Source organism: Pelodiscus sinensis, chromosome 2, assembly GCF_052426305.1.
Source record: "Pelodiscus sinensis isolate ZL-2025 chromosome 2, ASM5242630v1, whole genome shotgun sequence".
NCBI classification, from domain to species: domain Eukaryota; kingdom Metazoa; phylum Chordata; order Testudines; family Trionychidae; genus Pelodiscus; species Pelodiscus sinensis.
In genome coordinates, this window is record NC_143053.1 from 142323675 (window position 1) to 142340148 (window position 16474).

A 16474-nucleotide genomic window follows, 5' to 3' on the forward strand; every position below is an offset into this window, starting at 1 on the left:
AAATTGTGTATCTTATTTTGAGTTTAGAGTGCAAATACACAGCACCCTAAGAGAATCTTTCAGTGTTCTTTGAAAGATTTCTGAAGAGCAAGAATTGTTGGGGAAAATAATGGACCATACATTCATTCTAAAATTGGTATATGTTGCAGATTTTTCTTACTAGTCTAAACTAGTCAAGCAGAAGCAGTATCAACCTTCACACTGAGAAAATCATCAGAGAAATGCTATTTGTGATGTGTTTTCATTTTCTGAATAACAAACCTAATATAAGTTTAAAATACAATAGGTGTTCAATTTTATGAGAAAACAAATACAATAAAAATAATTAATCTTTTTTTTGTCTATTGCCATTTAAAAAAGGGGTAATTTTGGTTTATTGGTTAAGTTTAAGGGGTAACAGTGCCAAAGAGGTTAAGAACCACTGGTCTAAGGGTTGTAGATTTCCTTATGGACACCTTGAGCCACGGGATCTTTGAGGTGTCTTTTTACTTACTGTAGCACTTGCAGTGAAATCCTCTGCCTTACTGGAACTGCATTGCCGGTGGGTATTCAGTATGGCATTGTTATCATGTAACCAAAGTCTTGCTTATCCTTACAGAAGACATGTTTCTCTAGCACTGCCCACAAATGGCCAACCATTATGTATGCATATATATGGATTGGAACCGGTAGCATTCTTTCCTGTGTCACTGGCAAATGGAAAAAATGGGCTTCTTTTCCACCTTTTCTATCAGCAGTCATCTATGCCTTCCAGTGCCACCCTCTTTCAGGTCAATCTCTGGAACTTTAGTTCAAAGGCACATCTTTATGGCCTTTGCACTAGAGTTTAGCAGTCTTAGTGGCACTTTGCCTTTGGGGGCATTTGTGAGTACATTTACAATCATGTGCCGATTAGGGAGACTGGCTCCAAATGTCAGCTGTACAAGTTATCTGTACCTATGAGCATCTATCAATATTCTTACTCCAAGGGTTATAACTACCTTCTGCCTTTCAGCCACCTTAACATAGCCAATTTGTCCAATAGGACCCATAAAAGAACGCTACTTCTTCACTTAGACCAGCACTTGCTTCAGTACGGCCTCCATTTAATATTTTCGATTGCAAATATTTGCATATAGAATTATAGTGAAAGTTTGAGAGGGGCAGTTTAGTTCCAAATGTCAATTTTTGTTACATAATTGCACTCAAACAAAACAATGTAATATTTAGAGCCTGAGTCCACTCAGTCCTACTTCTTGTTCAGCATATCACAAAGACAAACAATTTTGTTTATATTTATGGGAGATAATGCTGCTTGCTACAATAGTGCCACGCAAACATGTTTTCATATTTTCAGGTAACATTTTACGCAAGAAGCAGGCAGCATTATCTCCTTCAAATTGTAACCAAACTTGTTTGTCTGAGCAACTTAAAAAAACCTGCCTTCAAAAATAAAACAATATACAATTTTAAACATAATTCTATATTTATAAGTTGTTTTCATGGTAAAAAAGATCACACTGTAGCATTTGTATTAGATGAATTGAAAAATACTTTTTTTACAGTGCAGTTATTTGTAATCAAAAGAAATATAAAGTGAATACTGTAAGCTTTGTATTCTGTGTTCTAAATTAAATCAATATATTTTAAAAGGTAGAAAACATCCAACATATTTAAATAAGTGGTGGTCTATTGTTGTTTAACAGCACAATTGTGTGCTAAACTGATTAATATTTTTAATTGCTTCATAGCCCTACTAAATTTCATGCTCCCCTCCCTGTTTCCATTGAGGGTTTACACCAGTAAAGTATTTTGATTGCTGAATAAGGACTTAACTTTACCAAGTAATTAACATTTATATCCTTTCTTATTTATGCGACCATTGTTAAAACAAAAACGTAAAGCAAAAAGCAAACACTTTGTTGTGTGTATGTGTGGGTTTTTTTTTTTTAATTTGGCTTCACAATGAAAATTCAATTTACAGCAAAACAGTCAGAAGGAAAATGTCCCACTGAGCAAAATGAGCAGTGATTCCATAATGCACGTTAACATTCAGAAGGAGCCCCTAGTATCATTCATAAATACTGCAATCAATTATCTTTTAGTAAATCAGCATACCATTCAAAGCTTGGCTTAAACTCATGTTATTACATTGCTGCTTAGCTCAGTTCAGTTTATAGCACTTCATAGGCAATATCAAAGACGACATTTTCAATTCACTGGACAATTTTAACAAGAGAAAATATTAGCTCAAGTTGAGGTATTTCCTTTATGAAATTACTTACTGAACATCACTGGTATTAAGAGGTATCACTAGACCAAGACTGTTTAAAAACTTGAGAAAATATACAAAAAACAACTCCAGTTTTTCAAATATGCTGTTTTCCATGCGTTTTTATAAAAACTATATAATCATTTTTTAGCACTGAAACTACACTTCATTTGGAAAAGGGTTAACATTAGTCAGAGTATTTCCACTATCCAAACAATACATTTGATTATTTTCCTTTCCTTACTAAAAAAAAAAAAAATATGAAATACAATTCATTTCAGTTCAAAGATAATGGTTTATGTACAAATACCATAGAAACCTGCTAGTAGGGACATTTAAAGCAGGAAAACACAACATTATGCTGCTTTTAGTCATTATAATTATATATTGTTTTATTCATTATATGTAAGAGAGTCAATAACAAAAGCTTGTGGCCAAGAGTGTGTCTGTATTTAAACAGAGAGTTTGATCTAGCAGTACTGAAGTTTATGAGAGTTTTATGCCATGGATTTCAACTAGAGGTAAAATGGGCTCCTAATACCCTATTAAGTGGCTTCCTACACAACTAGAATTCCTCAATAAGAACAGAGGAACTGCCCTATTGGCACTTAAATTAGTCCTATTAGAATGTATTCTGTTTATGGCAATAATCTATACTGAAAGCAAAACAAAACAAAAAAAGTCTCTCTCCTGATTGAAATCTTTTGTTTAATAAACTGACAATGTACTATGTCATAATACATAACTCTATGTTGATGCCAGTTTAATAGTAATTTGAGATTTTAAAACATTGACTATCTTTTCTGAAATATTTGCAACTTGTTTGAAATGTGCAACTTTTATTCTTAGAAAAAAAGATAAACCCGTGTCAATGATCAAAGAAGTCTCAAACACCCAGAGGGACATTAGGAATTACAAAATGGTTCAGAAAATGATGCCACTGAGTAGAAGACTGTTGCAACACTGAAGCGAAATAGTACATAATACAAAGTTACTGATTTACATGATGCTCTCAGTACTCCTAAAAAGTTATTACAGAAAGCAGTAAAATTATAATGTAAACAAGTCACTAGGCAAATTACTATGCAGACAAGCAGTGTCAGCAACTTAGCTTGTCTACCTAGATACAGTCGCTAATTGGCTCAAGTGTAGCTTCTTTAAGGAATTTTATTCTACATTTTTTAAAAAAGTTTGTTTTTTATTGTTTAAAAACTGATTTTCTGGTTAGAAAAGTAGTCACAACACCGACTTGCTTTAACCTCCCCTCCAAAATATATGAAATACTTAGTTTACAATAAAAGACAACATATGACAAAAGTACATACTTAGAGCATACAAGATCTTTATAATTTATTTCTTCATCTTTGAAATACAAAATTATTTTCATGCTAGTGACAAAAAACATGTATTTGGGATTTCCCATAAAAATTCACAGATTTAGAAATGCTCCAGAAGTCAGATGAATTACATTTTCAGTACCAAGAAAACATGAAAACTATTACAGCTTCACCTTTCTCCAGCATTTTCAAGAAAAAAAAAACTACTTACTACATTGTCAGCTCTTGGAGTAATGGGCTTTCACTACCTAGGGTGATAATGTAACAAGATCAGTAACTAGTACAAAACACACACTGCTCAGATTTTGTAGATCATGTGTAGGTGCCCTATCAAGTTCAAGTTCCCTTTTGGTCAATTTCACGATAATGGGATTTTAAAAATCATAAATTTCACTTCAGCTATTTAAATCTGAAATGTCATGCTGTTTACTGTAGGGGTCCTGATCAAAAAGGAGTTGTGATGAGGTGGTAAGGTAATTGTGGGGGAAGATGATTGCAGTCCTGCTACCCTTGGCAGTGGCTCTGCCTTCCGAGTGGGGCAGCTGGAGAGCCCTGCTCGGAGAGCAGAACCACTGCCAGCAGCAGTGCAGAAGTAAAGATGGCATGGTATGGTATTGCCACCTTTACTTCTCGGCCACTGCCTGCAGAGCTGGGCTCTCAGGGTATGTCTACACTACCCCGCTAGTTCGAACTAGCGGGGTAATGTATGCATACCGCACTTGCTAATGAAGCCCGGGATTTGAATTTCCCGGGCTTCATTAGCATAAGCGGGGAGCCGCCATTTTTAAATCCCCGCTGCTTCGAACCCCGTGTAGCGCGGCTACACGGGGCTCGAACTAGGTAGTTCGGACTAGGGTCCTATTCCGAACTACCGTTACTCCTCGTGAAACGAGGAGTACCGGTAGTTCGGAATAGGCACCCTAGTCCGAACTACCTAGTTCGAGCCCCGTGTAGCCGCGCTACACGGGGTTCGAAGCAGCGGGGATTTAAAAATGGCGGCTCCCCGCTTATGCTAATGAAGCCCGGGAAATTCAAATCCCGGGCTTCATTAGCAAGTGCGGTATGCATACATTACCCTCCTAGTTCGAACTAGGAGGGTAGTGTAGACATACCCTCAGTGAGCAGCTGCCACTATCCAGCCACCCAGCTTTGAAGGCAATGTGGAAGTAAGGGTGGCATTACCTTGATCCTCTGTAAAATAATCTTGCAATCCTCTTGCAACTCCCTTTTGGATCAGGAATCCTAATTTGAGAAACACTGGTCTCTGCTTTGAAATCTGTTTAGTATAGGGTGGTACTGGATAGATATGCTTCACTTTCAACTTCTTAGGAGATTTTCCTTTCAAGAGAAGGAAGAAAAAAGCCACACGGAAAAGCCAGATCTGGCCATAATGATACACAATCAAGATTTTCATAAATAGCTTAAATTAAGCTCCTTAATCCATAGTTAGGCACCTAAAATAAGTGGTTTGAAAGACAAAAGCACTCAGTCCAATAGGAACTGCAATTTTGAAAATCAGGCCATTTATCTGTGTCTAAATATGGATATCGTATCCCAACTTTATATTCTAGTTTTCAGAAATCTTGGTTCATGTGCTCATCACCTCCAAGCTAACTATTGAAACATATTATACCTGTCATTCTCAAAATGGTAAAATGGGACATAAATACCTTTAAAAAAATCTGGACCCTAAAGCAAATCATCCCTGAACTCTGCATCTTACATTGACTCTAGCATAATTTCTGATTACATTCAAAGCCTGGATCGTAATCTTTAAAGCCATGAATGGATCAGTCCTACTACATCAGTAGCTGCCTTTCTATCCACAACCTGCCAAGACAGCTGTAGTTTTTTAAGCTGATGAAACTAACAAAATGTAGGCAAAGTACATGGAAGTAGAAACAGCATGTCATCAGCTGAGAGGAGTTATTTTTAATGGAATGAGCTACCAGAGATTAGTGAGAGTCAAAGTCTGATTCATTTTAGAGCATGCCGCAAGATCCAACTGTTTGTTAAACTTTCCATCCATAATTTAAATGTTTGCAAAAAATGAACCTTTGTTAAAAATACCATTACATACTGTAATTGCTCTACTGAAAATGGTAACATAGGTAAGTAGATAAGGAGAGCTACAAAGTAATTGCTATGTTCAAAATTGCTTTTGAGGCCTTAAAAGTTCTTTTCAGCACATTAGATATAAATCTAATAAGTACTGTATGTTCTTATAGTCACTACAGATCAGAAGAAAAAGAAAATCAAGTGAGCAGTAAGTTACTGGGACAAAATTTTAAAATATTTTTATTTCCATGGTATGGGGCAAAAATAGTGTTTCAATTGTGGAAATATTTAGTATTTGGTATAATAAAATCACAATAATTTACATAAAACTAATGCTGCACTTAATATAACAGTACAATTTGTGAAAATCCTTTTAATGATGGGAGTACCAAAGATCCAGTACAGATTCTGCCTCAAACACAGAGATCATTTGACTTTCTTGATCAAGGCAACCTTTAGATTTATTGTTTGGAATATTTACTAGAACTACTTCAAACAAACATTAAAATGAAACCATTTTTCTTCAGAAGCATATCTATTATACACTAATTTCAGAATGGGATTAGTAACATGGCAGTGACAAAAGGCTGTAAAGCACAGACACACAAAATTCTGATTATAACATACATTGAAAATGTTGAGGCAATTTCTGATTTCATTTACAAACTGATATCTCAAACAAGCATGTCAGGAATTTCTTGCAACATTTTTTTAAAACTGGAAGAACAAACATTTGCTGAAGCCAATATAGACTAAGTACATAAAATAACTTGGCTGAATTCCCCAAGATAGTAATGTAACAGTCCCATCTTTGCATGTGTATATATCCCTGCCAAACTGATGTTTCCATTTCATGCATCTAATGAAGTGGGTTCCAGCCCACAAACTTCTGCATAAAAAAATTTTAGTCTTTAAGGTGCCACGGGACTTCTTGTTTTTGCTGAAACAGACTAACACAGCAACCTCTCTGAAACATAATTTTAGTTGCTCAAGGTGCATAATTATTCAGTTTCTAAAGTGATGAACACAATAGAGCGAGAAGACAAAGATAAAGAAGACAGGTAAGGAACTGGAAAGAATTGGGGCCATTCCTATGTAGAATGATAACATGTTTACTTTAAAAAAAAAAAGGAAATTGTCAGATAAAAACTTAACCAGAAGTTCTGACCAAAAAAGTTACCATTTAAACAAAGCTCTAATCTTTAGGGTCCTTAGAAAGATCCCAAGTTAAGATTCCATTAAAAAAAGAGCAGTGACATACCTCTTTAAAGTCATGCAGCCAATAAACTTAACCAATCATCAAAAGAGGAAATGTAGACACAAAACTATTTCCAGTGAGATGATATATAATCAGTGAAACCAACAATTAAGAGCATCTCTTACTAAATTACTCCACTTTTAATCTTGCAGGACCAGATTCTATCAACTTTACAATGAGTAATAGTTATCTCTCTATATAATCACAATATTAGTGAAGTATTAGTCAAAATAATTAAGGTGCTAGAATCTGGTCTCCAGTGATTACATATGGTGCTATTTAAAGATAAACTGGATCTGTTTAGATCACTGACTTTAGGACAACAAACTATATATAGTTCACACAGTTCCTTGAAGTTAATATATAAGCAATTATGTGAGATTAGCCACTGAGCTCATCTACTAACAGATACAAAGGACTAGAGTCACAAAGGTGCTTTGGCATCTAAACCTGATTTCAGTGCCTGGGTTTAGGAATCTAAATTTCAGTTTTAGGCTCTACTGCAATTCATAAAACACTCACTAAATTCTAGAAGCCTAAACTCTCTCAGGGTCTAAATTTTCAGGGTAAGAATTTCCTCCCTGCCTAAGTTTCTGTCTCTGGCCATAAGCACTGCTGCCTCCCTCTAGAGACACATCTACACAGCAGTGTTATTTCAGAATAACTTGATGTTCTTTCAAAATAACATAGGGTGAGTCTACACTAGAAGCCTTTATTTTGAAATAATGCTGAGCTGGACAACTTCTTACTGACACATGGGAACCCTCATTTCACAAGGGCTGTGTCTAGACTGGCGGAAAAACTTGCCAGCTGTCTACACTGGCCGCTTAAATTTCCGCAAGAACACTGACGATCTCATTTAAGAAATCAGTGCTTCTTGCGGAAATACTATGCTGCTCCCGTTCAGGCAAAAGTCCTTTTGCGCAAAAGAGCCAGTGTAGACAGCTCAGATTTGTTTTGCGCAAAAAAGCCCCGATCGCGAAAATGGCGATCGGGGCTTTTTTGCGGAAAAGCGCGTCTAGATTGGCACGGACGCTTTAACGCAAAAAGTGCTTTTGCGGAAAAGCGTCCGTGCCAATCTAGATGCTCTTTTCCACAAATGCTTTTAACTGAAAACTTTTCCGTTAAAAGCATTTGCGGAAAATCATGCCAGTCTAGACGTAGCCAAGGAGTAAGGGAAGTCAAAGGAAGAGTGTTCTCCTTTCAACTTCCTGCAGTGTAGACAGTGCCTAAAGCCAGGTTAAGCTATATTGACTTTGGCTACGCAATTGACATAGCTCAAGTTGCGTAGCTTTATTCAACTTCAGCTCTGCTGTTTAGACATAGCCTAGGCATCCAGACGCCCATCTCTTGCCTAAGCCCCAGAGTAAGCCACAAAATGTGGAAGATAGAGGTTCATGTGCCTAACTTGTATGCAAGGCCTGATCTCCTAGGTGTACTCAGAAGCTACTTAGTGAATCAGGTCCCATTCAAAATCTGGCTTGTGGAGGTACACACACAACTTATCTCAGTGGTTAGAGCACTCATCTGGGAAGCCCAGGTTTCCTTTCCCACTTTGCTAGAGGGGGAGAACGGATCTGAAAAAGGCTTGCTCTTCCATCAGAGGAGAGATTTAACATCTGAGCTATGAGAGAGTCTAATGCAGGAATCCTGCAATTTCTCCTGGAAAAGTTCTTCCTCTGTGTATAAATAACAGAGTCACTGGGGCTGGCAGACTGGATCTTGGCTCTCCTGCCTACTAAATGGTTGCCCTACCAAGTAGTCTGGCCCATTAAAGGGTACGTCTACACAGCAGCGTTATTTTGGAATAACTGATTTTACTTTGAAATAATGAAGTGTGTGTCTCTGTGCTGGTTAGGCCTCAATTGGAATATTGTGTTCAGTTCTGGGCACCGCATTTCAAGAAGGATGTGGAGAAATTGGAGAGGGTCCAGAGAAGAGCAACAAGAATGATTAAAGGTCTAGAGAACATGACCTGTGAGGGAAGGCTGAAAGAATTGGGTTTGTCTAGTTTAGAAAAGGGAAGATTGAGGGGGGACATGATAGCTGTTTTCAGGTATCTAAAAGGGTGTCATAAGGAGGAGAGAGAAAACTTGTTCATCTTGGCCTCTGAGGATAGAACAAGCAGCAATGGGCTTAAAATGCAGCAAGGGAGGTTTAGGTTGGACATTAGGAAAAAGTTCCTAACTGTCAGGATGGTTAAACACTGGAATAAATTGCCCAGGGAGGTTGTAGAATCTCCATCTGTGGAGATATTTAAGAGTAGGTTAGATAAATGTCTATCAGGGATGGTCTAGTATTTGGTCCTGCCATGAGGACAGGGGACTGGACCCTATGACCTCTTGAGGTCCCTTCCAGTCCTAGTATTCTATGATTCTATGATTCAAATGAGTATCAAGCTGGAGGCCTTCTTACTCCAACTCCTGTAACACTCATTTCATGAAGAATAAGGGAAATTGAAGGAAGAGTGTTCTTCCTTTGACTTCCTGCTGTGTAGACAGCGCCAAAAGCCGAATTAAGTTATTTCGACTTAAGCTATGAAATTGACATAGCTGAAGTTACATATTTTAATTCAACTTTTGCACTGCAGTGTAGATGTGCCCTAAGTATTTATCCTGTAGGGAGTAACTTCACCAGTAGAGACTGAAGGGGACCCACATAAGAATATTCATAACTCAGTAGTTAGGGCTCTCCGCTGTTAGTATGAGGAGCCTAGACACCTAAATTGGATTTTGCAAAGCAGTGTTACTCTTGTTATTTTCAAAGGGACTAAAATGTATGTGTTCCTTTTTGTCTCTATCCCTTACTTAGGGGAATAAAAGGGAAAGCTCAAAGATTACTTTAGCAGTGAAGAATCACAGTTGACACTGGATCTGGGGTGGGCAATACTTTTTCATAGGGGGCCACTCCACGAATTTGGAAAGTGGTCAAGGACCACACTCTTCCATATTAGTGGAGGTGGTGTTGGGTCTGAGCTAGAGGTTGTGTGCAGAAGGGAGCTTGCAGTACGAGATTGGGGTGCAGGAGAGGATGTGGGGTCTGGGAGGGAGTTTGGGTGAAGAAAGCAATTGTGACCTGGGTTATGGGATTAGGGTGCAGGGGTTTTGGGTTGTGACTGATCAAGAGGGGATTGAGATCTGGGGAAGGAGACTAGGGTGTAGGAGGGGGTGCAGGGGTTTGGGTTGTGACCTGGGGCAGAGGACTGGGGTGCAAGGTTATGGGAGGGAGTATGGGAGCGGGCAGGGGGAAGAGGGTTTGGGTGATATTGGGTAGGGTTGAGTAGAGGGTTGTGGTGCCAGAAGCAAGCTCTGGCTGGGAGACTTACCTGCTTGACTCCCTGCCTGTCCCACCCCTGCACTGGCTGCAGGGGCCACATGGTTTTTCAACAGCTATGAGCCTGAGGGGAGGGGACATTGACAACAGGCAGCTCACACTGGCCCAAAACCATACACTGTGGTTTCTGAGTATTTTTTTTAGAATTCCCTATTTGGGGAGAGGAGGGAAAAAATTCTGTCAAGTTAATTTCTTTTTTAAAATGTGGCTTGTTTGAAGCTGCTCAGAAATTTCTAATGTTAGAGCAAGTTCAGGGGCGGGGAGGGAGGGTAAGTAAGCACAATGAGGGTTAGACATTACATTAATTTTACTCACTATTATACAACAGAGCACATGGAGAGAGCACCTTCACATATACAAGAGAATCTCAGAGTTACAAACATCTCAGGAATGGAGAATGTTTGTAGCTCTAAAATGTTCATAACTCTGAACAAAATACCATGTTTCTTTTAAACATTTATAGCTTTGAAACTTTACTATACAAGAGAAAAATGCTGCTTTTACCCATCTTAAGCACAATTGCCTTACCTTGTCATCTCTTTTTAAAAATGTCCCCCTTTTAGTAGTTTACCTTTAACATAGTGCTGTACTGCATTTTTTTTAAATCTCTGCTGCTGCCTGATTGCATACTTTTGCTTCCAAATGAGGTGCGTGGTTGCTCGATCAGTTTGTACTTCTGCTGTTCATAACTCTCAGGTCCTACTGTATGGTGTATAGAATGTAGCAAACCAACTACACAAATGTGCTACTCATAGAATAATTTGCATACATATGTGCAATAACTTACTGATTTACTTACTTTACATGAAATCACCTTCCCTGTCTCTGTCTAGATTTCTCTCTAGGAAACGTCCTAAACCTCAACAAGTTTCAAGCAACTACCATTTTTAAAAAACAACTTGCCAGAGAAGGGTTTCTGCCTTCTCTTTCCCCTCTCCACCTATTACCCGAAATTAGCATGGTTTGTTGGCCGGGAATGGACAGGATTAAAATACAAAATCAGCGTCCGTTTTTCTAATCAGAAACATGCCTGAGTTTTGAAGTCTAATATAGTGCAGCTCTGCAGAGATAGTAATGGGTTTACTAACCATGTAGGATTAAGAATTTTTACCATTAAGAAGGAGAGAGATTCCTTTGGTCTCATTGGAACCCACCATTACTTCAAGCCCTTAAGGCACATTCTGGAATTTCAGTTTTTGACATTCAGAAATACGGTATCATTTTAGGAAGTTTATTATATTAGTTTTGATGTCTCTCTCCTTATGAGTCCTGCTCAGTTTTATTCCTTGTAACTAAAGTACCTGGATTTACAAAAGGAAAGAAATAAGAAATAGTGTCAATAACATTTTTTAAAATTTCTGTAAAACATTCCTAATTTTTTAAACATCTGCATCCTTTAGAATATACATCATGACATTCCTTTGGGATGTCTTTATATAACTCACTTGTGTCTGCCATTCCTAACTAATGCAACCTTTTCAAAAACATGCTGATAAAAATCTTTATTCCGGTGTACAACATATACTTAATTACATATGCACTCATGTGCATGCGTATCTGTTATAAGACTTTTACCAAAGAAGCTGCACCTGTGTGATTCCTGGTTAATATTTGGAATTAGTTTATAATAAATTCCTCATTTACTAAATGGAAATGTATGAAAAAATTTACAGAAAAGCATGGAAAGCATAATTTGTTTGCCACATATTTGTACACAGAGACATATGTTTGTTTTGAAAGTATTCCATATTTCACTGTGTTTTGTAGAGATGTGTATGAGAATAAATGTCTGGGACCTAAAGCCTTTCACTTTTGATTCTACTATGTAATGGACTCAAAAGACAGCGACAACTTCATCATTTAACAACAAAAATAAAGCAAGTAATCGTTGGCAAAAAAAAAAATTGTTTTGCATTACTGTTTCTTGCACTGATTTCTAAAACCAACACAGGGGGCCAAAATTTAAATTTGCCTTTCTCATGTGAATAATCCTACTTAAATCATTGAAACTGCTTATGTAAATAAGGACAGCAGATCTGACCCTAAAACACCTTCCTAAAAAGGGTGGGGGGAGAAACTAATCACCAAAGTGCATTCACCACCAGTAGCTACAATTCTTCATACATTTACACTTTGGGCAATATTATGTACATGAAAAAAACCAAATATAAATAAATGTGTAGCTTCCCTTTAAGTATGCACATTTATAATGAAGCACATCACATTCCTGGCTTTCAAAGAACATTTTGAAAAAATAAAATAAACCCATCTCTTGACAATTAACCTTGAAGATATCGATAAATACAGCATGTAGGAATTAAAGAACAGTAATAAGGTAGTAAATCTTTCACACAAAAGTTATGGTTGCTGTAGAGTTGGAGTGACTATGAAGATTCCAGGAAAGAAAATACTCCTCTCACCAGGAGAGGAGTAGGATGTCTGCAGTATTAATTCAGTTTCTTCTCCAGGGGACTCTTTTTATCATCAGCATTTTCTGGACTGAAGTCAGTACAGAATCCATTAGGGGCTGGCAGAGAAGAAGTCTTCAAACAATTTTCAATGTCCATCTGATCATTGTACAGATACTCTTCTGCAAAATCTGGATACATTTCTGCATATCTGTAGAAGTCATCTAAAAACAGACATTTTTGTTACAAGGAAGCAATACCACGAAAACAAAGACCATTTAACTTTTGGATATTTAGAACCATTCACATTTCACTGATAATTCTCTTCTACTAGAGGACCACTGTCACATTTGTCCTCTTCCCCTTTTCACATCCAGCCTTCCAGAACTGCTCCTCTAGGAAAGCAGGTATATTAACAGATAGTACATTCATTTACTAATTCAACTAAAACACTATACTTTGATAGTGTTCCTCATTACGAAAAGAAAGATTTTTAATTTTGTCTATTGTTGTGATGATGGAAAAGAATAAAAAAGTTCTCTTTACGAGAAAGGATTTCTTTTATAGTGCCAGAAAAAGCTTCTGTTTTGTGTTAATGAGTCTGGCACTGGCATCTTGCCACCAAGTGTTTTGCTTATATTTACTCAGACATAGCTTTAACTGTAAAATACTTTGGAGACCTCAAGTCGTAACAAGCAATTTTCACACCATAAAGGATACTGATGTCAGAGGCAGCAAAGTGCAAATTGTAGTACTTCCTACATTAAGATTATACTTCAGAGTATTTTATATACAAACATGCTATATTAATTTGGCTTAAATGTGTCAGATCACTGCACCATTCCAGAAAAGCATGGTGAGGGCTTGTGCTTGGTTTCCCTAGTGTGAGGGCTATTCTTTAGGACAGTTCTACCCTACAGCCTAAAGCTGATAACATTTATGTTGCTCAGGGGTGTAAAAAAGCTCCTCTCTTGAGCAATGGAAGTTTTGTGCTTTCCACACTGGTGCTATGTCAGTGGGAGATGCATTTTCTGCTTCTCACCAAGTAAAATCATGCTAATGGGAGAGTGCTCTCCCCCAGGCATAGTGCATCTTCCCTAGACATGCTACAGCTGCATTGGTGCAGCAGTGCCAATGTACTGCTGTAGTGTAAACCTGGGCCTGGTCTACACTATGAGTTCAGGTCAAATTTAGCCATATTAGGAAAATTTTCTCAAAACGAGTCCACACCACCACGCCTGTTCCACCAACTGTAACGGCTGCTAAAGTTGATTTCAATCCTCATGCTTGTCATGAGGATTAATGGTAAATTCAAGCATACATGGTCGAATTTCTGGTAGTGCAGACCGTGCTGTGAAAGTCGATGTTTTTGGCCTTCGGAAGGTGTCTCACAGTGCCCCAATGTGATCGCTCTAGCCACAGCTTTCAACTCTGCTGCTCTCCAGATGCACAGGAAAAGGCCCAGGAAAGTCTGAATTTTATTTCCTCTTTAGCCAGTGTGATGAGCAGAGGCGGCAGCACACCTCAGCAAGATAGCTGACCATAAATGCTCCGGGTCAAAAACAAACTTCATGGATTTGATTGCTGTGTGGGGATGGGAATCTCTGCAGGAAGAAACTACAAAGCTGCAGAAGAAATACAGATATCCATGCCAAGATCGTAAATGGCATGGAAGAGAATAGATACACTGGGACACTCACGCACACATACAGAAGACAGAGGAGACAAGCGGATGATTTGAAAAGTTCCTTGAAAGAGACCTTATGTATGCAGAAGTTTTGCAGCCATTGCTGGTCATCCAATAGCTGCATAACTATGCAATCCCACCAGTCTGTGCTTGTCTCTCAGCATCAGAATAGGCGGTCCACTGGATTGACTGTTGCCAGCATCTGCTGGCTACTCCATGCAAGTGTTTCAAACATGTCTGTGTTCATGACCTCATTCTTCCTCGCTCTGGCAGATCCTGACTAGGCTCTGAACATACTGCAGCATAAGGCATGAGGTGTTTGCAATGATTAACACAGCACTTTGCAACTGAACACTTTATAGCTGAATGAAGTCCATATTTCCTCTGCTATGGATAACCAAGGGAAAAGGGCACTAAAGGTTGTTTGCCTTTGCTTTCAGGAAGGGGGGAAGGAGGATGAGTGCGCAATGGGACACGGACAACATGTCGTCATAACCACCCACTACACTTTCTATCCCATCAGGCACTGTGAACCTAACTCAGAATGCAAAGGGGCAGCAGGAACTTCAGTTTAGCTACCCACAGTGCATTGCTGTCAAAGTTGACAGGAGCCATCCTACTGGAGATGCACTACATTGAACTCTTGCACAACTGGGTGCTAAAAAAATGGATCTTAATAAATTTGACCTAATCTCAGAGTGCAGACATGGCCTCATGCTCAAAAAGGTGCAAACTGCTCCCCTTGGTGCATCTGGATTGGCATGGAGCTCGGAGGGTGGCAATATCTTCTCTTTATTACCCCATTTGGGGTGATGTATTTCCTTTGTGTAGGGAAAAGTCATTGGGCTTAGGTGAGCACTGCATAGTCTTTAAATTGGTGTTTAAAAGGGTAAGTGATTTTACCAAGTCTGCCCTCCATCTTCCAATGCAATCTGGATACTATATAACCCTTTATATTTTGTTCCATCTTTAATCCTACACTTTACAAGGACATGTCCTCTCAGGCCTTAATTCTGTGACTTCAATGGAAAATGATGATGTTAAACACCTCAAAATCTGGCTCTATCGCATAAGTTGAAAAACTTCTTGTATCTTTTTTAAATGTGTATTTGCTTCTTAATTTTGCACTCCTGCCTCTACAATCCCCAAACAATGGCTATATTCAAACTAGGCTAAGAAGTGAATTTAAACATGTCGAAGTCTCTGGTGGGGGAAAAAAAAATCTCTTCACAAAAAGAATAAATAAACCTGGAAAAATGTGAGTAGCTGTACATTTTGGCATATTTGAGCAAAAACAAACTGAAATGTAAACTCAAGGAGCAATCTTTCTTTGCACTGATGTCACTGGTAGCAAAGAGGAATTCATCCTCACACTGCTAAATCAATAGAAAAAACATGTTTTGTCTGACAAATCTTTTGCAACGTTTTACTTCTTAAAAAGGATGAACATTCTGTCCAAAATAATGCATTTAAAACAAGGGTTTACAAATTCTAACACAATACAATCAAATATTTAAAATATACAGTTTTAATACACCGATTATTCAGAACTGGAACCACTTACTGCACTCAACAAATGTGATACTTACAAGAATACTAGTGACTGAAAAACTGTGCTGTCACACAGCTACAATTTGTACTCATATGAGTAAAAAAAAGCAACATGGCTGAGAATTTAAAAACTGAAGGTTAACAGATTGTGAATCCCAGTGATAAATGAACTTAGTGATATTCCAAACAAAAGGAGCACTCAACCATGCTTTGTAGCTGTTTCCATGACTTCACAGTGACTCACCCATTCTAAGCTTCAGTGATATTTGGGGTTATTATATATACTGGCTCTGTTGCTGTGTGGGTAATTGGGTTGATTTGTGTTTTGTGTACTGGAGCAGCTATGGATGGTGAATGAAGAGTAGGTGCTGTGGTGCAAATCATGAATTTTGTGGTTATTGTGTATTCTAGTTGTGTCGCTAGACTGTGTTGATGTGCGTAACTGTGTTGATTTATGTCTGGGGGCATTATTCTGGGATATTTGTGTTTCTTTGTGCAGGTGGCAGCTGGGCCTAGTAATCCACCATCTGTGCAGTTTCTCCCATACAACCAATGAAATTGCTGCATGCAAATAGATGGTGACTGGCTCAG

The 16474-nt window shown here is 38.2% G+C and overlaps 1 protein-coding gene across 5 annotated transcripts in view; it reads right to left on the minus strand.

Moving 5' to 3' along the window:
- Positions 1–7630: 7630 nt before the first annotated feature.
- LPCAT1 (lysophosphatidylcholine acyltransferase 1) overlaps positions 7631–16474 on the minus strand; it is a 124972-nt gene continuing 116128 nt past the window's right edge. For 4 of the 5 annotated variants that reach the window (XM_089776454.1, XM_089776452.1, XM_075921518.2 and 1 more), the window contains one exon: positions 10481–12869. In XM_089776454.1, coding sequence (XP_089632580.1) covers positions 12685–12869 — 185 coding nt within the window. In that variant the 3' untranslated portion in view covers positions 10481–12684. Of the gene's footprint in view, positions 12870–16474 lie in introns of all 5 variants that reach the window. The other variant, XM_089776453.1, reaches the window with a different exon arrangement.